The sequence below is a fragment of the Eublepharis macularius genome, chromosome 18 (genome assembly GCF_028583425.1).
Source record: "Eublepharis macularius isolate TG4126 chromosome 18, MPM_Emac_v1.0, whole genome shotgun sequence".
NCBI classification, from domain to species: Eukaryota; Metazoa; Chordata; class Lepidosauria; order Squamata; family Eublepharidae; genus Eublepharis; species Eublepharis macularius.
The window spans coordinates 38,675,466-38,700,348 of record NC_072807.1 but is presented as its reverse complement, the minus strand read 5'-3'; the positions used below and the strand labels follow the sequence as shown (position 1 = coordinate 38,700,348).

The window sequence follows — 24,883 nt, the reverse complement described above, 5'->3', positions numbered from 1 at the left end:
AGCTTTCACCTTCTGGCTGCTCCCTTATTGAGTTTGTGCTCTTGACTACTACTAGAACCTTTCCCTTCTCCGAAGTAGCTCCCGCCTTGTGGAACTGGTGCACGGAAGAGGCAAAGAGGGTGCTGTCCTCTGAAGTTTATAGGAGGTGCTATAAGGCTGTTTTGTTCGCTGTGGCTTTTAGCTTCACATGTTGGGGAGCTAATGGGGGCAGTGGGTGCTTCTCTTCTCCTGCAGCAGCTGATTCTTCTCCCTTCCCAACCACAAGGATGCTTTTCATTCAGTTTAGTATTTACCAGTGAATCTCAAGCCTAACCAAATGTCTTCAGTAAATAAGCAAGCATTACTAAGTATCAGAGGAGGGAATAGCCCAGTCTTGTTATATCGCGAAAGCTAAGCAGGGTCAGTACTTGGATGGGAGACCACCAAAGAAGACTCTGCAGAGGAAGGCACTGGCAAACCACCTCTGCTTCTCTCCCTTGCCTTGAAAGCCCCTTGCTGGGGTCGCCATAAGTCAGTTGTGACTTGACGGCGCTTTACACACACACACACACACACACACACAAAGTATCAGGGAGCTGTCCAATTGCATTGTGGGACTGTTTTCCAAGTGCGCAGCTGATTTTTTTTTATTAACAAATGAGAGAGAACACATTTTAGGAAAACTAGTACCCCTGAAACTTCTCAGGGAGAAATTGCACTTTGAAATTTTCTGCAGCCGCTGCACCTGTCGTGCCTTTGGCAACAAAATCCACATCCCACAAAGTAAGCGCACCTTTGTGCTTTGCAGTGCCAGCCTAAACAGAGCTACACCCTTCTAACTCCATTTGACTTCCAGATGGGCTTAGATGGGTGTAGTTCTGCTTAGGATTTCACTGCTGGGCTCCTTTCGAGCAACGTGCCAGAAAAGAGCAGAGGGAGGGGGAAACGTGGGTTATGATTATCCCGCTGCTGGAGTCAGAGGTTTCAACAACCATGAGAGCTAGGAAATGAAATGAAATTCAAGCCTTTGGAGTGCTTTGAAATACATGCAGGAGGTGTGCAAGCCCCCGAGAAGCCGCTTTTTGCTTTCTCTGGGTCATCCTGCCGCAGACATTTCCTCATTTAATGCATGAACTTTCAGGTTTCAGGGAGTGGCTTCCAGACCTTGCCAGGCTGGTACTAGCATGCCAAGAGCTGGGTGCCTTCAGTCTTTCATTCCCAGGTTCAAAGGACAGCACGGGCATGAACAGACACAGGACTGTCTCGTATCAGCCAACCAGGTGCTCCTTTTTTGCACCTCCAGTTTCTCTCACTCAAATGAGCATGTGATACCTTCTAATTTCTCACAGTCGCCCCCTTTCCATTGTGCCAGGGAGTAATCATGAGTTTTGTGGTGCAACCTGGACTGACCCTTTGTGGTCAGTCCAGCTTAAGCCAACCTAGATTTGCAGTGTGTCAGATTACATTCTGGGAGGCCACATCTCTGATTGGTGATGTTGAGACAGCATGGTAATGGCTGAAAAACCACTGCCTGCAACGCGTATAAAAGCCTTTCTCATGAGGAGCCCCCCTTCCTCAACTCATTCTTTCCATGCCAGCAGCGAGTTGGGAATCAGAGGTGTACACCATTGGCACATGACAGAACTTTATGTTTACAGCCGAATCATAGGGAGGCAGGTCTTTTCTGCAGTAGTTGTTAGGAACACTGTGGTAGCTGTTCACAATAAGCTTTTGTGATTCTAGTCAAAGGTGTGAGTGCCTTTTGAAAGATGTTTTACGTGCTTCCTCTAGCCAGTTTGGTGTAGTGGTTAAGAGCGGCAGGACTCTAATCTGGAGAGCCAGGTTTGTTTCCCCACTCCTCCACTTGAAGCCAGCTGGGTGACCTTGGGCTAGTCACAGCTCTCTCAGATCTCTCTCAGCCCCACCCATCTCACAGGGTGATTTTGTTGTGGGGATAATAATAATATACTTTGTAAACTGCTCTGAGTGGGTGTTAAGTTGCCCTGAAGGGCAGTGTATAAATCAAATGTTATTATTATTATTATTAATACATAATACAATGCAAAGTCATAATAAACGTTCCCTGTTTAGGATAGATTTGAGGCCCAATTTTGTTCTAGTGATCAGCTTCCATTAAACTAAGCTGTATGAGGGGGGTCCAGCTCTAGAGGGATTTCGCCCAGCCCCCCCCCCCAGATTAGATGCAGAAGTTGACCCTACTGAAGCTGTGCTGCTGTAATGCTCCCCCTTCTTTATGTCTAAAATTTGCAAGGCCTCATGTGAGCTCTGTGGAATAGTTATTTGTGGGCAGACAGGAACCTGGAATCGTCCACGATGGATTGGCCAGGGATCGGTGGGGTGCATTCCTGTGGTGCTCTTCCACAAGCCTGTGGCAACAGAGTTCCTTCCAGAAGAGATGGCACGACCTGCTGGAGTGAGGGCTTAATTCCACTGGAGTCTTTCTGCGTAGCAATTGCAAAAGTTATTTTCTGCATCCACATTTCAGGGCAGCTCCCCTTTGCATCTCCATTGTGGGTCCGCCATACCTTTTTTTAAAATGACATTTGCACACTTGGGCAATGCTCACCTGGGAACTGCAACTGGCTGCAGCTCATAGGTGTGTGTGCTGCATGTTTTCAGACATGCAAATGTCTTCCATTACAGCACAGAGTGCCAGCATGCCGGGACCTGTGTCTTGTGATGTCATGAGTGAATCCTGTCCCCTCATACCGGCAGCTTTCTCCAGATGAGCCACGATTCTTAGAAGTTAGCAATTCATGTTGGGAGGTGGCATGTCAGGAACAGTTAAATATAATCTGTGGCAGAAGATTTGGCAGTTGTGCATCTGGTACTGGGGGTCCCCAGAGGTTGCAACAGATCAGTGCTGCAGTTACACACCTCTTTGGAGCTGTCCCAGGATAGCTCTGTTGGTCACAGAGGGCATGCTGCCACTCTTTGACTTAAGGTTGGGAAATTCCTGGAGATTTGGGGGTAGAGCCTGGAGTGGCTTGGGGTGGAGCCTGGAGAGGGCAGGGTTTGGGGATGTGAGGGAACTCAGTGGGCGGCAGGGTGTATAATACCATGGGCGCCACCCTCCAAAGCAGTCATTTCCTCCAAGGGAATTGATTTCTCTCTTCTAGAGATGAGTTGTAATTCTGGGAGATCTCCAGGCCTCACCTGGAGGTTGGCAACCCTACTTCTCTACCCCAATAGCCCAGATGGACCATGAGACAGCAAAACTAGTGAGAACTCCACGGGCAGTGCGGAGGGGAGGGGGAAACAGAAACGCACGGCATGTTTATTTGCTCTGTGCACCCAAGTGCCCAGCAGGACTGGAAAATTGCACTCTGATACAAAAGCCATTAAAAACCAGGAAAAGCCAAACCAATCCAGGAGGGAGAGAATGCCGCTGACTTCCCCTGGCGTGGATGGCTGGGAATTTGCAGTTGTGTAGGTAGGCTGGCCAGAGAGCCCCCCCACATCAAGAGAAAATGAAATAAAAGAAGCCCAGGTCCATTCTTGATTGCTCGCTGCCCCACCCCTGTCTCGGCAGCTATGAGTCAGCATCCTGCCTACGGTGTCTTCTTGCCCTGAAATGCAAGCTGAGCGGTTTTCTTTCTTTCCCCCTTGTGAAATGCCAGAGCAATGAACAGGCATGTTCCTTGAGCTTGGCAGATCTCGGGAACAGAAACACTCACTGTTCTTGCTCGTATTCTGCGTGATTTTTCCAAGCCCCCCCCCATACACACACACACACAGCTGGCAGCTGTTGCTTAACTGCTTTCAGATGTTGCCTGGATTTTTTTTTCTTAGTTGGGAATTGTGAATTTTATTAAATTAATTGAAATGGGAAAAACGGAATTCAGAGGATCCTCCGTGTGTGTGTGTGTGTGTGTGTGTGTGTGTGAGAGAGAGAGAGAGAGAGAGAGAGAGAGAGAGAGAGAGAGAGAGAGATTCAGAGTCAAGCAATAACTTAAAGACCAACTAGATTTCCAGGTTATGGGCATTTGACATTCTCAAAAGCCTGTACCCTGGAAATCTAGTTTGTCTCTAAGATGCTCTCAAAACTCTAAGAAGACTCTCAAAAGCTCATACTCTGCAAATCTAGTCAGTCTCTTTCTACCGGACCTGAACCTTGCTCTTCTGCTACAAACCAACACGGCTACTCACCTGAATCCATCTTTTGTGTGTGAGAGAGAGAGAGAGTGTGAGTGGGTCTTTGTGCATCCTAGGTCTTGCTGATAATATCTCCATCCTGCCTTTCTTCTCTCGAGGAACACACAGCGGCATGCATACCAAACTGTTGCCTGTCTTGGCTCTGGAGAGATCCACCCCTCCACAGCCTGCTGGGTCATGTTCCGTCCCGTGGTTCCCACAAACAGGCAGTTGCTTGATCCCAGGCCAATAAACATATGAACTGACTTGCAGCTCTTCAGACGCAGGAGAAAACGGCACCAAAAAATTCTGTCTCTGGCCATCGAAGGGGTGAATGTGCATGTATGAGGGAGGGAGGGAGGGGGCAATAGAAACTGGAGACTGGAGTAGAAGACTCTGAAGTTGAGAAGCGTGGGACTGGGTTGTATGAGAGCAAGTTGAGGATTCCGCCCATAGCGCCCAAGAAGAGTGGGGTATATAAAGCCATCTCTTTTTCTGCCTTTCTTCTAAAGGACTAGGGTGGCATATGTGGGTGCCGCCTCATTTCCCCCCACCCGAGGAGCCCTCCAGGGTATCAGCACGGGCTTTGGAGGTCCCTTCCAAGTGTTGCAGTTAAGCAGCTCCTTGAAACCTGGGCCGTTTCCAGATGGCTTACCTGCCTGCGGAACGTCGCGCCATCTTGCGGGGAAAACGCGAAATATCGCGTTTTCTCGCGCGAGTTTTGTACGATGTCATGCAAAACTCGCGCGAGAAAACGCGATATTTCGTGTTTTCCCCGCAAGATGGCGCGACGTTCCGGAGGCAGGTAAGCCATCTGGAAACGGCCCTGCTGCACCTTTTTAGCCAAGCAAGGTGTTTTGGATAGATTCGTCTCACCAATCACTTGACTAAGAGAACAATCCTAAGCAGGTCTGTTCAATGGAGTTTACTTCCAGGAAAGTGGTCTTAGGGTTGCATTGTAAATCTTGCCACCCTCTCAGCGTCGTGTCCTGTCTTTCCTGTGACCGATTTAAGGGGCTGGATCCTGCCTATCCACTCGTTTGACGGTGGTGCTTCCTTTCCCCCAGTGTGAGGCGTCTTCCTCGGCTGGCACAGGAGCCTCTTCCGCTCCTTGCTTCGCTGGAAGGCTCCTTGCTGCCATTGGCGGAATGGGTGCACAGGATCCAAACCTACGTGGCTTAGATTGAAAACGGCTGCAGTACGAAACGGTGACAGCAGTTCGGGACAAAAAATCAAAGCGAACCACAGAAGCATTGCATGAAAGCTGGTTCTGGTGGTTACCGGCGAAAGGTCTCTCCGTGGTGGCCACAGTTGATGGAAAATGCCGGGCTGTAGGGTTATCAGCCACCCATTTTGGAAATGTTTCCATATCTCGGGATGGAGCTCTTTTTGCCGCACCTCTCTGAAAAATGTTCTGAGGCAAGAAAACACAGACCAGTCCAGAAGAGGGCTCGCCAGCCTAGCCTTGAGAATTGCGCTGGATAGATTTTCCTTTTCTTTTCACTGTCTCTAACATCAAGAAGTGAAGTGGGTGGTGACTTCAAAAAAGGCTGATGTGAGGGAGCAGCCCGTGGCCCTGCGTGAGCGGGCTCCCCTGAATTGCCTCTCATAGTCAGCACCACTCTCATTGGTATAATTGGGGACATTCTGTCCTGGGCCACCCCTGCCAGGCCGTTTGGTGGAGAAATAATTCTGAGAAAATACTCAGATAAAGATTCTTACAAGTTAAGACTTCCCCTCGAGCAAGTGACTGCTAGGCAGGCGTCATGAAGTTCCACCTGACATGATGTTTTTCCTACCCTCAGGGAGGCTGCTGGAGGGGACCGGGTTTGAATAAATGATCAGTTGCTTGCAGCCCGGTAGAGTTCCGGAAAACCTTTCCTTTTCTGCTGAAAATGTTGGCCTTGCCTTGCAGTGTGGAGATATAATATTGCTAGTCTACCTTACAAGGTTGTTGGGATTCTTGAGCTTAAATGAAATGCTTAAAATATGGCTTATGCAATTGTTTGTTGTTTTGATTACTGGGGTGCCTTTAAAAAAAACCTTGGCTCATTTTTCTAACATTTGCAGCAACGGCACTCTTGAGTGCGGGAGGCGGTGGGATCAGTGGTCCGCTGAACTACCTTTCTTGTTGCAGGCGTGGATGAGCCCACCATCGTCAACATTTTGACAAACCGCTCCAATGAGCAGCGGCAAGACATCGCCTTCGCCTTCCAGAGGAGAACTAAGAAGGTACAGTAGGAGTCCCAAAGCTACTTCAGGTCCTTTCTGTGCCATGATCAACATTCCTGTTGGGTCATGGGGCTTGCAGCATTTGCAGGTTACAGACAGAGAGGACGTCTTGCCCAGGCTCAGCCTGTGAATTCAGGCCTGAGCCTCAAACATCTAAAGGGAACACTCCCTGGATGGCAACATTGTCTGTAGACAGAAGTAGAAAAGAGCAAGAGTCCAGGAGCACCTATAAGACTCACAAAATTTGTGGTAGAGTAGGAGCTTTCGTGAGCCGCACCTCACTTCCTCTGAAAGCTCATGCCCTACCAGAAATTTTGTGAGTCTTATAGGTGCTACTGGACTCTTTGCTCTTTCCTACTGCTACAGACAGACTAACACGGCTGCCTGTCTTGATCTGTAGACAGAAGAACGTTCCTGCTGGGCCAGACCAAAGGCCTGTCTGATCCATAGCTTGCTTCCAACATAGGGTGGAAAATGCACAGGCACAGTGAGATGAGCTGGCCGGTACGGTCCGCTATTGTTGTGATCTCCGTATTGCAGATGAGGGGGCGCTTAAGCTGGTACAGCTACAGCTTGCCTGAGGTCACCTGGTGAGATGTGACCTGAGGGCTCACACTTGTTGGATCAAGCTGGGTGCAACACTAATCCATGATGGGGCTTTCTTAATTAATAGCAGACCCGAGGCCCCCTGCTTTGGAGCAGGAGAGAGTGGCTGGGAGGTTAGGTCTCCTCTGCCCCGTGCCTCTGTTTCCTGACCACAAATGATCACAGAGCAGCTGTTAGCCCCATTGAGGGGAGCGCGTGGGGCAACAGAGCAGCTCCGTTTGAGGTCAGGAAACAATACAGTGGGGAAACGTGACCCGACCCAGGCCCAGTCAAAGTGGCAGCTGCTATTTAACAATGCAAAAAAAATGCTGAGGATTCGATCACAGAACTTTCTGCATCTCATTTGTGTTTGATCTTGAGTTGATCTGCGGCATCAGTTCTGTTAGGCTAAACAGCCCAACTAACTGATGGCCAAAATCCTTGGCATAAAAAGAATGGGAAAGTCACATAGTAGAAGGTAGAAGGGAGCCTTAATGCATTTTAATTTGGAATGATCCGCTGCCAATAAAGCACCGGAGCTGAACAGAAGTTCTGCTGTTCAGTAGAATCATTGCCAGACATTTTGCCTGTCAGAGTGATCCAGAGCGTCTATTGATAGATGAAAAGGTGCCCATAAAATATGTATTCAAAAGGCGGAGGCTGGCTCGCAAGGACGGGGAAGATGTTCGCTTGCAGCATTTTTTACCAAACCTTTGCTGTAATTGACGTTTTATGGCCACATAAAAGAGAGTGGGGAAAAACCACAGGTAGAGTTCAGTTGTGGAGTTGGAAGAGATGGCCTCTTCTTATACAGCAGGCTGTAAAGCAGAGGATGGGTTTTGCAGGTCTGTGTTGCGCTCACACCTGTCGGGTGTACCTGCATGTGCTTCTGAGCATGAGGTTAGACTGAGAGTGCTAGACTCTTTCACCGTATCTCAAAAAGGGCATTGCAACGCTGGGAAAAAGTACAGAAGAGAGCAACCAAGATGGACTGTGTAACCTGACTTGAGTATCAGTGAGAAAGGCAGACTATAAATAACATAAACAAATAAATAGAAAAAAAGACAGCTAAGGGGGCACATGATAGAGGTTTATAAAATGATGCACATGGTAGAGGGAGTGGACAAAGAAAATTTTCTTTCCCTCTCCCAAAATACTCGAATTTTATGGCACACAGTAAAGATGATGGGCATTAGTTCCAAGATAGACAAAAGGCAATACTTCTTTGTTTGATGAGTAATTACATTTGTGTAATTTGCTACCCGAGGAGGTAGTGATGGCCACAGCATAGATGGCTTTAAAGGGAGTTAGACATATCATGGAAGAGAGGTCCATCCGTGGCTACTAGCCATGGAGACTCCATACACAGAAGCAGCAAACCTTTCATACCTACCAAGTTGCTTGTGGCGCTAAATAATAGGAGGGAAAGCCCTTGGCTTCGGCCTCTATGCGCTGTTGTTGGCCCTCCAGAGTAGAGATGGGCATGAACCGGAAAAAAAAACGAACCGTGCAGTTCGTGGTTCGTCGCATTTCATGAACCTGCCCCCGGTTCACGAACCGGTTCATTTGGTTCGGTGAAAATGTCACATCCAAGTCAGCAAATTGTCACTTCCGGGCCAGCAGAAGGCCACTTCCAGGTCAGCAGAAGGTCTGCAGGAATTCCATCCCCTGTTGCCTAGGAAACTGATTGATCGGTGCCAAGCTGTCTGCAGTGACGAACCAAAAACCGAACCAAATGAACCAGCTTAAAGTTCATGGTGGTTCATCACAAATGGGCTCTGACGAACCACCGGTTCACAAACCACGAACCGGCCTGGTTGATCACGAACTTTGGTTCGTATTTCAGTTCGTGCTCATCTCTACTCCAGAGTACTGATTGGACATGGTGTGAAACCGAGTGCTGGAAAAGATAGATCACCAGCCTGATCCGGAAGTGCTTTTCTTGTGTTCTTATGACTGGCCCAAGGCTACCCAGCAAGCTTCATGGAAGAGCGTGGATTTGTCCTCCCAGATCCTCGTCAGCCGCTGTTAACTGCTACACCACACTGGCTGTCTTCATTAGATGACTCTTCATGGGATGGGGGAGACAATGAATTTCTGCAGATTTTGTAATTATATGTTGTGCTTGTTCTCCCCACCCACCTTTTAAAGTAATTTCCCCCCCTTTCATGGAAGACGTTGAAGTCTCTTAAGATTTGATTACACCTTTTTAAAATAACTTCATACCTACAAAATTACTTGCAGTGCTAAAGCACAGATTCTCTTGTGCCAACTTTTAATGCAGAAATTTAACACAAGAATCTACAGTGGTCATTTGGAGAACAGCGAAGTATCTGCTTAATTTTTTTTGTAATGGAACATGTTTATCTTTTATACTTTGGGAGAAATATAGTAAACTTTTAAAACTACAGTAAACTTCTAAAACTTAAGCCGCTTGGGGGCACAATCAGGACTGAGCCGTAAAACGTTGGTCTCTTTTTTTTCTTCCTTGTGCAGGAGCTGCCTGCGGCCTTGAAATCGGCCCTTTCTGGTCACCTGGAGGCTGTTATTCTGGGCCTCTTGAAAACGCCAGCCCAGTATGATGCCTCTGAATTGAAAGGTTCCATGAAGGTAACTTGTGGTGGAGGCGGGGGAGCTGGGGGGATCTGCAGGATGCCCGGTTTATTTCCTTATTTATTTCATGGATCTTCTGCCCTTACAGCAATACTTCTATTCCCAATCACATTATTAGAAGGCAATAAATATATATATATTTAAAAACACTGTAAGGTTTGTAAACAGCAAGACCTCTAAACAAAATACCAGCAACATCAGATAGCCAGTTTTTTAACAAGAGAGACCTTAAGCATTATCTGCTGAATGCCTAAGAAAAGTTTGAAAACAAGGAGCTGATTGCTGAAAACATTTAGGGACCGCAGGTAGCAAGGTTAAGTAAGGCTGCAGTACTGTGCACTATTATCTTAGAGTAAGCCCCATTATGTAAAGTAGGTCTTCTGAGTAAACCTGCATAGGATTGTCTAGCACAGCACATGTTTGTAACTTTTAAAGAAAATTTATCCCACCTTTCAGTTACAAATAGGATGCTGTTCCTGATCGCTTCTCCACAAAGAAAAACCAGCAACAATATAATATTTAAAAATCGAAGTCAAGCACATTCAAAGCAGCAGGATGTTAAAACGGTGACAAATGCAGCACGAAAATGGTACGCGAATGAGGCTGGTTTCACACGCGTTAGATAATGCACTCGCAATGGACTTCAGCAATCATTTGTAACTAGATTTTCCTGCATGAAACAGGAAAATCCACTTGCAACAATCACTAAAATGCATTGAAAGTGCTTTGAAAGTGCATTATCCAGTATGTGTGAAAACAGCCCGAGACAGCAGCAGTTTGGGCTGCCGACAAAATGTCAGACCAAAGAGTCATCGTTCCCAGCATGGGATCAAAGCCAGGTGCCTCCCTCTTAAAACCTCTCATGAATCAAGCTGGTTTTCCCAGTGCATCAAGATCCCTCCACTCCTTTCTGTTCCCCTCAGAGAATCCCACATCATCCAGAATCACAGCATGCCACACACAGCGAACAGGATCTCATGAAATATCCAGAAATTCTGCCAGGAAGTCTGTTGCAGTTTTGTGCACCCAACTCTCTGCTGTACCGAGCCTGCCCTGGCCTGCAGATGCCACTCTGCCCTACTTCCGTTGGCACCGTATCACCCCCTTTCACCCCAGCCTCCCCTTCACAAACTTTGGTTTAAATAATTAAGAGAATGCTCGCGGCAGGTTCAAAGTATTTCGTCACTCCAAGCAAGGACCCCCCTGTTGACTTCTCTTGTGCTATTCGCCAGGGCCAAGTTGGGCCCAAAACAGGAGGCAATGCTTGTAGCCTTTGGTGTAACTCATGACTTTCTTCACCCTTCCACCCCAGCCCTGAGTACATCCTAGACTCCTGCAGAGATTTCCTTCAGCTCATCCTGGGCTTTTTCTGTGACCTGCAGTGTGGAAAATAGTTCTCCAGTCTTTCAGTGGAGGCCTTTTGAGGTTCCTTGGCCTTATTTGATATTCCTCCTGGTGGCCTGTTAGTGCTTGCTACTAGCACTACGTAGGTTTTGTTTTGTTTTGATCCAATGCTGCCCCCTTCTGTCTTTGGCCAGCATAGTCGTGATAGGATAAAATAGCCCAAAATAGCTCACCGCAAATGAAAAGAGCGGAATCATCTGGAGTCTAGATTATTTCACCGTTTTCATTTGAAACGAGCCATTTTAGAGTTATATGATTCCGTAAGCCACAATTGGTGTTGGTATTTCTTTGCTCCATTTTCATTGCTGTCCTTCTTTTCTTTTTTTACATTCTGTCTACAGACTTATACATTATTGAGGCAAAAAATACTCTTTGTGATGCTAAAGCAAGGAAAATACACGGGTGCCTTGGTTCAAGAAGCTTAATTGATCAATCATGTACCTAATTCTCGAGCAAAATTCAACAGCAGCCCATGCACGGGCTTTCTCTGTGGTGGCCCCTTCCCTGTGGAACGGCCTGCCTGAGGAGGTCAGGAGACTCCCTGCTCTCCTGGCTTTCCGCAAACGATGCAAAACCGAATTATTCAAATAGGCTTTTTACTCAGATAGGAGGGCTGTATTGTAGAGAGGGGATCTCAGATTATCCACTAACGAGTTAGGAACTATAGACCTCACTACTGTGTTGTATTGGATTCCTACTAATGCTACGTCTTTGTGAACTTGTGTCTATTTACCCATACTAATCTCACACTGCGCAATCCACCTTGAGTCTCAGTGAGAAAGGTGGACTATAAATGACAGAAACAAGAGACCCATAAAACAAGTCTTCTTCATGATGTGATATTTACCATCCTAAAAGTGGCCTGACATTCTGCTTGAGCTGATATGTAGCTGACGCCAGGTGGAATCAAATGGCGCTCAAATCAACCATCGTTTCCCAGTCTTCGGCAGGAATCCTTTTAGCTGGGCTAAGGTGGGTCGTCCGAGTTCCCACAGAGTTTAATTAACACCTGACACCTTTTCATGTGTGTTAGTAATTTTCTTATTGTATTAACAGCTTCATAATTGATTTACACTTTACACCCGGTTAATTCAACGTTAGTTCAAAGTCACACTTCTGAATTCAGTTTTTATGTTCACCGCGCAGCTCGGAGAGGAACCTGCTGATTAAATCTTGACTTTGATCATGAAATCAGTCTTTGAAATACATATTTTATAACGTTATGTCCCTTGAACTCCTCCAGCTTGTTCAAAATGAGTGAAATCTGAATTTTAGCCTGTCGTGCAAAATACAGTTTCATCCTTCAGAGTTAGCAGAGATAAATGAGTTGGGTTTTCTTTGCCTGTTTTTAAAAGGTTGCCTAGTATTGGGGTTTACTTTTGCAAAAACACTTTCCAGGAAGAGTGTGTGTGTGCAAGGGACTCGGTGCAAAATACAAAATATTTAATTTTCATTTCGGATTAAAATGACATCCAGTTAGCAGGTTTGGGATTATTTCTGGGGTTCATGAGAAACCTGCTCTGGCTGCTGTTTTCAGTTCAGAGTATAGGAAGCAGCATTTGCGCTGGTCACCTTCCTACACACCTTTTCTGGGTAGTGCTACTTCTGTGTCACAATTGTATAGAAAGGCATATACCTAATCCTACAGGTTGGTCCATAACAAACCCTCCAGGTATGTTTATGTGACTAGGGAAAACTAGCAGCCCGGAAGAACCATTCCATAATCGGTGATCGGCCACTTCAGTCTTCTTGGAGGCCCAAAGGAGTGCATTTTTGTTGCACAACCTGATGGTTTCCTTCCTGCAGCAGAAGTTTCCTCAGTTTGCAGAGAGAGCCATTGGCCTTGATGATTTGTCAGAAGCCACAGTACAGTTTTATTTATTCATGAAATGTCTCTCTCTTTTTTTTTGTGGGCTTTCCCGCCCCCCCCAAAGGCCAGTCCGTACTTTTGCCATTAAGGGGCTTGCAGTCTCAGTGATTAAATGGCCAAATGGAATGACATCTTTGTTGTTGTTTCCAAGAATGCACTCGCCGTGAAAAGAAGAGTGTTTTTTCCTGCTGTGTTGGTTTCCATCTTACATGGAGGGCTTCAGAGTGGCGGCGTGTGCATCCTCTGGCGTGAGATTTAAAATCCAAAAGAGTCATGACATCAAAGTGGAGAAGAGCCTTCCTGTTTGTTTGTTTTTCTTTCAGTTGAAATGGCGGGGAAACATTTGAGCTGCACCTTGATTAAAAATGTGAGCCGTTCAAGAAGGTTTTTTAAATATATCTGTCAATCACTTCACTTCCTTCTTTTCAGGGACTGGGGACGGACGAAGAGACGCTGATTGAGATAATCTGCTCACGGACCAACCAGGAGCTCAATACAATTAACAAAGTCTACAAAGAAAGTAAGTTGGTTGGACCAAAGAGGGGATTGCATGGGTTTCCTCCTCTAGGTAGAGACGCAGGCGTGCCGAGTTATCTTTCCAAGTTCAGGAATCATCCGCCGCGGTCCGCACGCGGTCAGGGCCAGCTACACTGCAGGTGGCTGCTCTGAGAGGCATTTGTTTCTAGGGGCATCGACGCAACAGCCTCCGGATCTTGGGCTGTGTTGCAGATGACGCTGGGGTGGGCCTCCTGAACAGCTTCCCGCTTGGCGCAGCGAAAGCTATGGGCCGCCCTGCCTCACAGATTCCTTTGCCGCGCTGTTGTTGGCGTAGGTCTCTCAATGTTGAAAAGTTAAATGTAGTGAGAGTTAAGAGGAGGTGAGGTTTTGCAAAGCTAATAATGGATGGTTGAGTGGCCTTTAAAATTAATAAGTACGTGAGAATATTGCCGGTAATGAGGAAGCTGGTAGGGGCATTGCCCATGGCAGAATGAGAACAGAACTGCCATCTTTTTTCTGTCTTTCACGGGGAGGAACGCGAAAGACCTAGGCGGGGGCACTGAGGGTCCCTTCTGCCAGTGAAGCCTGGGAAGGAGGCACTTGAAACCACAGGAAGGGGCAGAGAGATGTGTGGGGTACAACAATGTTGACCTTTGACCGCAGGAAGTGTTCTTTAGTTGTCCAGGCTTTGATTGTGTGTTTGGGCTTGGAGTGTATCCTTGAGGACTGGAATCTTGCTTTTTGTCTTGGGGACCCCCTGGGCTGTGGTCTGCAGAATGCAAATGGTTGATATCACAAGCCAGGCGGCCAGCCTTTGTCATTCAGAAGTATTGGTTTAAGCTGCACTGTTATTTTGAGTTTCTTCAGAAACAAAGAGAAGACTAAAACAATTCAGTATTTTTATTCATCAGTACAGAAGAGGCAAAAGTGGACTGTTGGTCTCGTCCAATGAACATTCGATCTGTTTTTCAGTGTACAAGACCGAGTTGGAAAAGGACATCATATCGGACACATCCGGCGATTTCCGCAAGCTGATGGTCGCCCTGGCCAAGGTATGGATCTCCGCACCTGGCCGTGTTTTCCTCTGTTGGTTATAATTCCCTGTGCTGTCTCGCCATGGATCCTTGTCCCATGAAGTTGCCTTGGTCCATCAAGGTCTGTCGTGTCCACTCGGACGGGCAGCAGCTCTCCAGGGTCTCAGGATCAGGTCTTTCACATCACCTCCTGCCTGGTCCTTTTAACTGGAGGTAGCAGGGATCGAACCTGGGACCTTCTGTGTGTCAAGCATGCTCTCTACCACTGAGCCACAGCCCCTTCCTGAAAACCAAGGATCCAGAGAACCCTTGGTTTGGGCACATCACCTCTCTCACGTTAAAGAGATCCACTGAGATGTCTTGACTGAGAACTGCCACTGTTAAAATGTATTTATTAGGATTTTTTTTTAAGTTCATCCTTTCCTCAAGGAAATCCTTTCCCAAGACCTGGAGTGATCTCTTTCTCACTACCATAGAAGCTGAGAGAGGGAGAGAGAGGCTGTTTTCATGAGAAGTACTCCTTGTTACAGGATAAAATTCAGCTAATGCAAACAGTGTTATAGTGCCACCTACTGGCAATTTAGAGAGCCCCGTGGCGCAGAGTGGTAAGCGGCAGTACTGCAGTCCAAGCTCTGCTCACGATCTGGGTTCGATCCTGGCGGAAGCCTGGTTCAGGTAGCTGGCTCAAGGTTGACTCAGCCTTCCATCCTTCCGAGGTCGGTAAAATGAGTACCCAGTTTCCTGGGGGTAAAGTGTAGATCACTGGGGAAGGCAATGGCAAACCACCCTGTAAAAAGTCTGCCAACAAAATGTGATGTAACGTCCCCCCATGAGTCAGTAATGACTCGGTGCTTGCACAGGGGACTACCTTTACCTTTTTTACATGCCAACCAGCATATTTAAAATAGCAGAGAGAAATAACCAAATGCCACTGTGTGAAATGAGTGCTCTAACCCAGGCAACAGATGGCAGAAAGGACTGAACATGGTCTCCATCTGATATTCATTCCGAAAAATGGGAGTTACTGCCACCGAATTCACAGATCTGTGGTATAATCTTGTAAAGCATTGTGTGTATTCTTGGCTCTATATTAAACAGATGCTTACTTTAGTGTTCTTGTTCTTTTTTTAAAAAGGGAAGGAGAAATGAGGACCACTCAGTGGTTGACTACGAGCTGATTGACCAAGATGCTCGGGTAAGTAACACGCGGTAGCAACAACCAGTCTCTTATCTCATGTATTAATTGGATAAACATATGGAGATTGGATTAACGTATGGAGCAGAGGTCCATCAGTGGCTCTTAGCCACAAGGTATAGATGGAACTCTCTGTCTAGGGCAGTGAGGCTCTGTATTCTTGGTGTTTGGTGGGGGGGGCAATCAGTGGGAGGGCTTCTGGTGTCCCTTCCCCACTGCCAGACCTCCTGAGGACACCTGGTTTTTGGCTGTTGTGTGACAGAGTGTTGGACTGGATGGGCCATTGGCCTGATCCAACATGGCTTCTCTTACATTCTTATGATTTTATTTATTTACAAATTTTACACCCTGCCTTTCTGCCCTTATCAGGGCCTCTGAGGCTGACCTGCATAATGGTGGAAAGTACCATCAAGTCATTGCTGACTTATGGCAACCCCTGGTGGGGTTTTCATGACAAAAGACTAACAGAGGTGGTCTGCCATTGCTTGCCTCTTCATGGTGACCCTGGCCTTCATTGGCGGTTTCCCATCCAAGGCCAGCCCTGCTTAGCTTCCAAGATATGATGAGATTGGGCTTCCCTGGGCTATCCAGGACAGGGTGACATACATAATACCCCATCAAAAAAAAGTATCGCCTGCTTTTCCCGCATGACTCCGAGTGGCCTACATGGGACATTTCCCGTCCAAACACTCTGCCTTCACAAGGTGGCTGAATGATGTGCCTCTGACCATTTAAATCCTTTTGCATATAAGGGTGCAGCCACCACAAGACTATAAGAGCACCCCTGTTCTTCAGTTCATTGTGCTTTGCAAAGGTCTGCTGCCCCACAAGAACGCAAGAACGGCCTTGTGGGATCAGAATGGAGCTCCATCTCATCAAGCTTCCTGTGTCCTGCAGTGACCAGCCAAGTGCTTTAAGGAAGTCTATAAGCTGGGCCGGGAGGCAACACCCTTCCCCTGTTGCATATTACCAGCATCTGGTATTCGGGGGTATACAGCCCCTGAACTTGGAGGTTCCACTCTTATGATCCGTCAGCCTCCTTGATGGATATTTTTGTATTGTATGTCCAGAGGAGTTAGCCGTGTTGGTCTGTAGTTGCAAAATAGTAAAGAGTCCCGTAGCCCCTTTAAGACTAACCAACTTTATTGTAGCATAAGCTTTCGGGAACCACAGCTCTCTTCGTCATGCATGGCATCTGATGCAGAGAGCTGTGGTTCTCGAAAGCTTATGCTACAACAAAGTTGGTTAGTCTTAAAGGTGCTACTGGATTCTTTACTATTTTGTATTGTATTTACTGTTATTTGGGCGTCATGAGAAAGGCGCTAAGGAAAGACATAACTACCGCACAGCAATGTCAAGAAGGGAACTTTGCAATATATTTTGAGAACTGCAGTTCTGATGCCAAGGTAGACCTGTTTTTTTCATTGCACCCACAGGATCTCTATGATGCTGGGGTTAAGAGGAAGGGAACAGACGTTCCCAAGTGGATCAACATTATGACCGAAAGGAGCGTTCCCCACCTCCAGAAAGGTAAATTGAAACATGACGTGGTGAGGGTCTGTGGCTGCATCCTGTGGAGATAAATTCGATGTCCCGCAGAGGAGGCGGAGGGGAGTTTAAGAAATAAATAAACTCCCTTGTAACGATTTCTCCTTTAGGCATTGTGAACGCTGGAAGGGAAATGCATATATTTAGATCAGACAAAAGTCTGCCAAGAAATAGGGGCAAAAGAGCAATTAGTTGATGTTCTGCGTAACGAGTACCTTTTAAAGTCCACCCTTCCTCCAAGCGCCCACACACGGTCCTTTCACCTTCATTTATTGTGACAACCCTGTGAGGTAGGTTAGGCTGCAAGAGAAAGTGGCTAGCTCAAGGTTACCCGGTGAGCTTCATAGCGGAGTGGGAAATTCAGCCCAAGTCGTTCATTTTTCACTCTGGTGGACCCCAGAGTCTCATACGTAGCTGTTGAGGCATTGCCACACACAGTGTTGCCCTCTGTGTTTGCCATTCCTTCCCCTTGCAGCTGGGCAGCAATTGCGTGGATGAGAGCCACACGATTCAACCCACTCACGTGGTCATATCATCCACATGTTGTCCCAGCCCAGTGTGGGAACTGCATCCTAGAGGAAGCAGCACCTGCTCCCTTGCAGGCTGCCCGCAAATGGGGGCTGAAGGCAGGGCCCACGTCCAGCTGCCTGGACTTCCAGGTTTCACAAGAGCTTGCTTCATAAGCTGCTTTGCAGAGAAACGGTCTAGTTGAGCCTGTGAGGATTTATGAAGACCTTGGTTTCAGACCGAGACAGGATAGCAAATTGCTGTGGAGAAAATGGTTTAAAGGCAGCCTTCTCCTTGGATCCCCCAAGACAGTGGCACGGTCGAGAGCTTCTTTCTATGGCTCTTCCAGCAGTGGTTGCAAATCAGCTGGATGCCTGGGGGGGTTCAGTCTCGTTTTCTTTCTTGGGACGTGCCACTCGATGACCATGGCCGCTGTGTTCTGTTAGTATGTCACTCTCTATCTCAGTGGTTCCCAAATTTTGGCGGGCCACCACCCCCTTGGTTCCATAAACTCATCCAAAGGGACCCCTACCCTACCCTACCCTGTGAAATGCATTATTCAGAATAGCAGTTTGCACAACCTGCTAAGAATTCAAAACTGTAGCCATTAATTGCACATTTATTCAAAATCCAATTAAAACATTTTAGTTTAATCATTTCAACAAAATGGAAGAACTTAATCCAGTGATATCAACTTTTCAGAGTCTGATAGTCGTTCAGCAAGAATCTTTGACACCACTTCTAGTAGCTACTTTGCTGTTCAGTAAACTGTTAATGCCACGGAGGGCTTGATGAAGGAATACCGGTTTCCCAGTATTAAAATACTATTACGTACCAGTGAAACCTTGAAAAATGCAAAGCCAAAAACACACATGGTAACAAGTTTCTCAAAATATGGTATACTGGTCTGACTGGGCCTCTGGTGGCGTGGCATGTTTACTAAAAGTTCCAATAGTTTCTGCCAGATTTTAGCACCTTGCAGAGGCAGAAATTCGTAGCTAGAAAGGTGTTTCGCTCTAGGCTTTGATCTGGTCAGTTGTAAATAAGTGGGCAACACACTCGGAGGGGCCCACCTCCAGAGCCCCCCTGCCACCCACCCCCTTGCCTCTTAGCACCCCGAGTTAATCAGATTGCTCCCCAGAGGGCAGTACTGCCCACTGTGGAAACCACTGCACTATCTAAATGAAGGTCCCCTTCTGTCCTTCTGTTTCCTAACCCTGCAGTGTTCGAGAGGTACAAGAGCTACAGTCCTTACGATATGGAGGAGAGCATCAAGAAGGAGGTCAAGGGAGATCTGGAAAACGCATTCTGTAATCTTGGTAAGTAAACGTGGAGGCCGCTTGTCTGAATGCCTGTCCTGCAGAGGGCAGATGTTGCTGACCTATCCCTGCTGTGGGTTTGACAGATGCCAGCTGTTGGTCTCTGTGCAGAGCTGATGGTTGTCTGGAGGCAGCTTTTCCCACAAAGGCCAAAGCTACCTGTCATCCAAAACACACCACAAGCCTGGGTCTTGTTGGATCACACCTGGAATTGACTTTCTCCACTGAAACGCTAAGTTGACAATCTGACGAAGGGAGCTCTGACTCTTGAAGGCTCACGCCCAGGACGTCTAGTTGCTCTTTAAGGTGCTCCTGGACCTGAATTTTGCTCTTCTACTACAGACCAACACAACAACCCACCTGAAACGACCCTTATTTTAAAAACCCTTCCCACCTTCTGGCTGGATAAAACTCTGCATACGTCCCCTTCTGAATGTGTCTGACGAAGGGAGCTCTGAGACTCTCGAAAGCTCAACCCCTGGAAATCTAGTTGGCCTTTAAGGTGCTGCTGGACCTGAATCTGGCTCTTCTACTACAGACCAACACGACTACCCTCCTGGAATTAGTTGACAATCGGTTGGGATCTGCACAGTGGGCATTCGTGGGATGCAGCGGGGTGCCATTTGAGTGGAGGAGAGGCAGGATTTTTTGCCTCTTTGCAAGCATGCCATGAGAGCCCAAGTGATGCGACTGTGTCGATCGGATGACACCTGCAGCATGCCCACTTCTCTTGTGCCCTGGGGGAGGCTTTGTCCCTTGTCTGTGGAGCAGCAGAATAGACAGCTGTGCAGAACTGTAGAGGAAGGCGGGAATGTAAAATATGCACTGTGGTTAGAAGGATACAGTGACTTGCTGCTGCCAAGCTACCTGGCCACTTCCGGGGGTGATCCTGCATCGGCTGCCTTGAGTTCCGTAACAGAAGAAAGTTTCAGTTGGGTAGCCATGTTGGTCTGTAGTAGAAGAGCAAGATTCAGGTCTAGGAGCCCCTTCAAGACCACCTAGATTTCCAGGGAAAGATAAGAGTACACACGTAAGAAAGAAGATGGCCTTCCTGGGTCCGTCATCTCCTCTCCTGAAGGGCCACAACTCCCGGCTCCCTGTGCCTGTTCTGGAACCCTTATTGCAAGTTGGGCTCCGGTAGGTTAGAGGGGACCTCTTCCAACCTTGACCCGTCTTCTGGGGAGCCCCCGTAAAAGGCCCTGCAGCATGTTCTTAGTCTGGTACTGTGAGTTCTTGGAGCGACTGTCACGTAGTGGTTAAGTGGCTGGGCTCTGAGCCAGCACTCTGCTGGTTCAACTCCCACCACTGCCATGAGTTCTGCAGGTGGCCCCTGCTTCCCAGCTGTATTGTAGAAATAATAATAACACTTTGCTCACCGCTCTGCGTGTGGTACTAACCTGTCCAGAAGGGTGGTATGTAAGCAGACTGTTGTTACTAGTCCATGTGGCATCCTGGCCTGGCCTCTTGGGCCTTGTGCTCCTGTGTGAATTGAGAGATTGCCAGTCATTGTTCATCTCAGGGGAAGACCAGACAAGCCACCTTTCAGTCAATGACCTTCTCATTTAGGCGCCCCAGATAAGTTTCCAAGGGCACCCCCCCCCTCCCCCGGGCTTCACTTTATACAGTGGATCTTTACCTCGCTGTTCTTTCTTTTCCTCTTCCCCACAGTTCAGTGCATTAACAACAAGCAGATGTACTTTGCCAACCGGCTGTACGATTCGATGAAGGTAGAGTATCTGAAAACAGGCCAGCACGCCATTCTCTGTGAAGATCTCCTGCACACATTCGAGCAGGCGATTTCTAATGCTTCTGAGATTCACAAGGGCTTTTCCATGCCATTATCTCATGCCTCTCCCATTCAGACTTTGGTGAACTGATCAGCTGCATTTTTAGTTGGCCAGGACACTAGTTAGTTAAGCTAACGGATGCCTGCAGCCGCACATTTGTTAAGATATCATGCCGTAGCCTAGCGGGTAAGTGTTTGGGTTGCAAATCTGCACTCTGCTGGTTCCACTCCCAAGACAGCCGTGAGCTCAGTAGGTGGCCTGGGACAAGCCCCTCCTCTCAGGCCAGCTCTCCAGCTGTATTGTGAGGATAACAAAAACACTGACTTCATTCACCGCTCTGAATGGGGCACTAATCTGTCTAGAAGAGTGGTATATAAGTGCAGTTATTATTTTTAGAGTTGCTGTAGCATAGAGGTTGGGTTGCAAATCGACACTCAGTGGTTTCGAGGCTTTAGGAATTGCTAATTTATTTTAAAGTTAATCGATTAATGACTTGATTAAAAGCAGGTGATGGAAGAATGAAAAGTTCTTTAACTGAGTGGCAGCTTTTTGGATGCAGGGAGGCAATTTGTTTCCGTCTGCACTACGCTCCTTTCTTTTACCTTCGCGTGGCGTTTGCATCATATATTGGGGTCTTTTAAAGCCCAATGCTGTGACTGCACAGTGCACCGGAAACCTCGCCTGGTTTTTCATCTGGGAACTAAAACGGGGAACAACCCAAAGGGGGCTATTTTTTGTGTTTAAACTCCCTCTGACATGAGAATGCTCTCAAGAGGATAGCTGGCTGTTGCGTAGTTCCAGAGTTGATGCATCTGACGAAGAGAGCTGTGGTTCTCGAAAGCTTATGCTACAGGAAAGTTGGTTAGTCTTAAAGGTGCTACTGGACTCTTTTCTATTTTGCTGGCTGCTGAACAAATCCATTGCCGGCAGATGTTGGGTTTTTTAAAACTCTTCTAAAAATTTTCAAACATTACAAACAATAAATGTGACAAACTGACTTTCAGGGCAAAGGAACCAAGGATAAGGTGCTGATCCGGATCATGGTTTCCCGCAGTGAAGTTGATATGCTGAAAATCAAGAGTGAATTCAAGAGGAAATATGGAAAGTCCCTCTATTACTTCATCCAGGTGAGTGTGGAGGTAGCGGGGGCTCAGCAGCCGGGCGCAGGCTTTGCACACAGAAGGCCCCAAGCTTGGTCCTGGAATCTCCTTAAAGGATAAAAAGGTGTTGGGGGAAGAGTCTGCCCACTAGGCTTGGAGGTATCACTGGGCTGGCAAGGTAGAAAACAGCTTTGGGGGTTTCCTTAAGGATTTACAGAGATCATAGAATCACAGAGTTGCAAGGGGCCATACAGACCGTCTAGTCCAACCCCCTGCCCAGTGCAGGATCAGCCTAAAGCATCTCTGACAAATATTCATCCAGCCTCTTCTTGAAAACTGCCAGTGAAGGGGAGCTCACCACCTCCCTAGGCAGCTGATTCCACCTTTGAACTACTCTGACCATGAAAAAGTTTTTCCTAATAATCCAGCCGGTACCTTTGTGCATGTAGTTTTAGCCCATTGCTTCGGGTCCTACCCTCTGCTGCCAACTGGAACAGCTCCTTGCCCTCCTCCAAGTGACAGGCTTTCAAATATTTAAAGAGAGCAGTCATGTCCCCCCTCAACCTCCTCTTCTCCAAACTAAACATTCCCAAGGCCCTCAGCCTTTCCTCGTAGGGCTCAGTCTCCAGACCCTGATCATCCTCATCGCTCTCCTCTGCACCCTCTCGATTTTGGCCACATCCTTCTTGAAGTGAGGCCTCCAGAACTGCACACAATACTCCAGGTGTGGCCTGACCAAGGCAGTATAGAGAGGGGCTATGACCTCCTGCGATTTCAATGCTATGGCCCCTTTGATACAACCCAAGACTGAAATAGCCTTTTTTGCCACCGCATCACACTGACTGCTCATATTTAGTTTACAGTCCACTCTTACCCCAAGATCCCTTTCACATATACTACTGCCCAGAAGTGTATCCCCCATCCAGTATTTGTGCTTCCCATTTTTGTGGCTCAGAGGTAGACTGGGGGGGCTTTGGATGCAGATGGCCCCAACTTTACACCCCGGCAGCTGCACACAGCAGTGAAGTGCTATCACTGCCTACCTGCCCTAGTACATCTCCGTCCTGCTAAGAAGCTCAGGGTTCTGCCCTCCAATTTTATCTTCCTGTAATCTGGTGGTGTAGGTTAGGCTGAAAGTGAGTGATTGGTCCAAGAGCGTCCATTGAGCTACTTACATGGATTTAAACTTAGATCTCCCAAATCCTAGTCCAACACTAGCTACTATACCACGCTGATTCTAATTACAACTCTGAATTTATTACTTGACCCTCGAAAACAGCCTTGCTGAGGGTCACTATACACGTTACTTCTTTTACGAGTTCTCCACGGAGCCAACCTGTGCTCCACGCAGACAGACGTCAGCTCAAGGAGTGGCTTCTCTAAAAAATAAGTGTGCAAAGGGGCTCAGAATGCTGCCGGGGCGGGGGGAGTTTTCCCCTTCCTGCTGTCGCTCGTGCACACAATACTTCCACGTGGAGCAGCAGAAATGGGGAAATCTCTCTCCTCTGCACGGTTTTTACACGGGGAAAATAGCCCGGGGGAAAGGCAGGAGCTCCCCCTCCCCCGGTGGCAACTTTCCAAGCCCCACATTCACTCTAGATTTTTTTAAAAAGAAGCCAATTCCAGAGCTGCTGTGTGCCTGTGTGGAGCATGGGTTGGCTCCATGGAGAACTCGTAAAAGGTAGAGTGACCCCCGAGGCAGCGCCAAGAAGGTGTTCACAGTTGGCCACACTGCAGCATGATGTACTTTTCACACTGTTGGGAGCAGGGGTTATCTAGTGTACCTTTTAGTGTATGGAGTTTGTCTGTCTGTCTGTATCTCTCTCTCTCTCTCTCTCTCTCTCACACACACACACACACACACACACACAGTTCAATTCAGGTTTAACTTTTGCATTTAAAATAAGCAGGAAGACGAGTTGGAAGTTGCAACACGATTAAAGAATTTACCTCCTTTGCTGCTGGAACAACGCACAGAATATGATGCAGAACAGGCTAGGGAGGAAAGTTTTATGTATTTTTGTACCTTTAGTTTGACACCGTTTTGGAGGTACTTTAAGATGTCAAGTGGGCAGAAGGGTTTGGAAGATAATTTCTGTTGTCTCTCGCTTTCCTTGCAGCAAGACACAAAGGGAGATTATCAGAGGGCGCTACTGAACTTGTGCGGAGGAGATGACTGAAAACTGTGACAGAGAAGACCCATTCTTGCCTGGAAATCTGTGGTCTGCTTTCCTTCTCCTCGTGCAGAACTAGTCCCATTGACACACTAACTCTTCTGTTCTCTGCATTTGCAAGACTCGATACCCTTCGTTGCTTTCATGTCGTCCCCTAACTTGGCTATGCGTGGCTTGGCTTTTACCCAAATAGCTAATCTAAGCAGGAATAATGATGCTGTAAGAAGTTAACATTCCAGAGAGAGGCAAACTTGTGCTGTGAAAGATTCTGCATCTGTATTACGTACCTGTCAAAAGGACAAATAAAGTGGAATTTTTACTTTAAGTGTTCTCGGGTCTTTTCCTGATCTTCGGCAAGACTGTTCTTTGTATGAGAGCAATCGCTGCCAATTCGCACGTGGCCATTTTAGTGCATTTCCCACTTCCTCATCTATTTTTCACATCCTTCCTCCCGGTGACACACACAAGCCCATCCCCTTTCATTCTGAATTGACATGTAGTGAGTGAAGTTTTGAGGTCAGGCTTGGAAGATGGGGTTTCAAATCCCCACTCAAAGCGGAGCTGCATTTTATTAACAATTTCATTTATAAGCTGCCTTACTCACGTGAGACTCAAGGCAGATTACAAAGTATGAAATGCAATCAAAGAGAAAAGATCTCTCATAAGCAAAACAAGGCAGTACTTTAGGGGACTGTAAATGGATTTTGTGATGCCCCCTCCTGTCACGGAGAGGTTTCATTTTGTCACTGGCTGAGCCACTTCATTCTTAATGTGATGAGAGAAGCAGGACAGGCCAAAAGGTGTCGGAAAGGAAAGAGCAGCGTTGGCCAAGAACCCGGAAAGCTTGGAAGATGGTAGGGTGGAGGGGTCAACAGGTTACTTT

At 47.3% G+C, this 24,883-nt stretch overlaps 1 protein-coding gene across 1 annotated transcript in view; it reads left to right on the top strand.

Annotated features, from left to right (window-relative positions):
- Window positions 1-24,325, top strand: part of ANXA2 (annexin A2) — a 34,448-nt gene extending 10,123 nt beyond the window's left edge. The window contains exons 4-13 of the mRNA XM_055002232.1: window positions 6,272-6,366; window positions 9,448-9,561; window positions 13,268-13,358; window positions 14,309-14,388; window positions 15,506-15,565; window positions 17,002-17,095; window positions 18,844-18,939; window positions 20,608-20,666; window positions 21,731-21,853; window positions 23,947-24,325. Coding sequence (XP_054858207.1) covers window positions 6,272-6,366; window positions 9,448-9,561; window positions 13,268-13,358; window positions 14,309-14,388; window positions 15,506-15,565; window positions 17,002-17,095; window positions 18,844-18,939; window positions 20,608-20,666; window positions 21,731-21,853; window positions 23,947-24,006 — 872 coding nt within the window. The 3' untranslated portion in view covers window positions 24,007-24,325. The remainder of the gene's footprint in view (window positions 1-6,271; window positions 6,367-9,447; window positions 9,562-13,267; window positions 13,359-14,308; window positions 14,389-15,505; window positions 15,566-17,001; window positions 17,096-18,843; window positions 18,940-20,607; window positions 20,667-21,730; window positions 21,854-23,946) is intronic.
- Window positions 24,326-24,883: the final 558 nt, after the last annotated feature.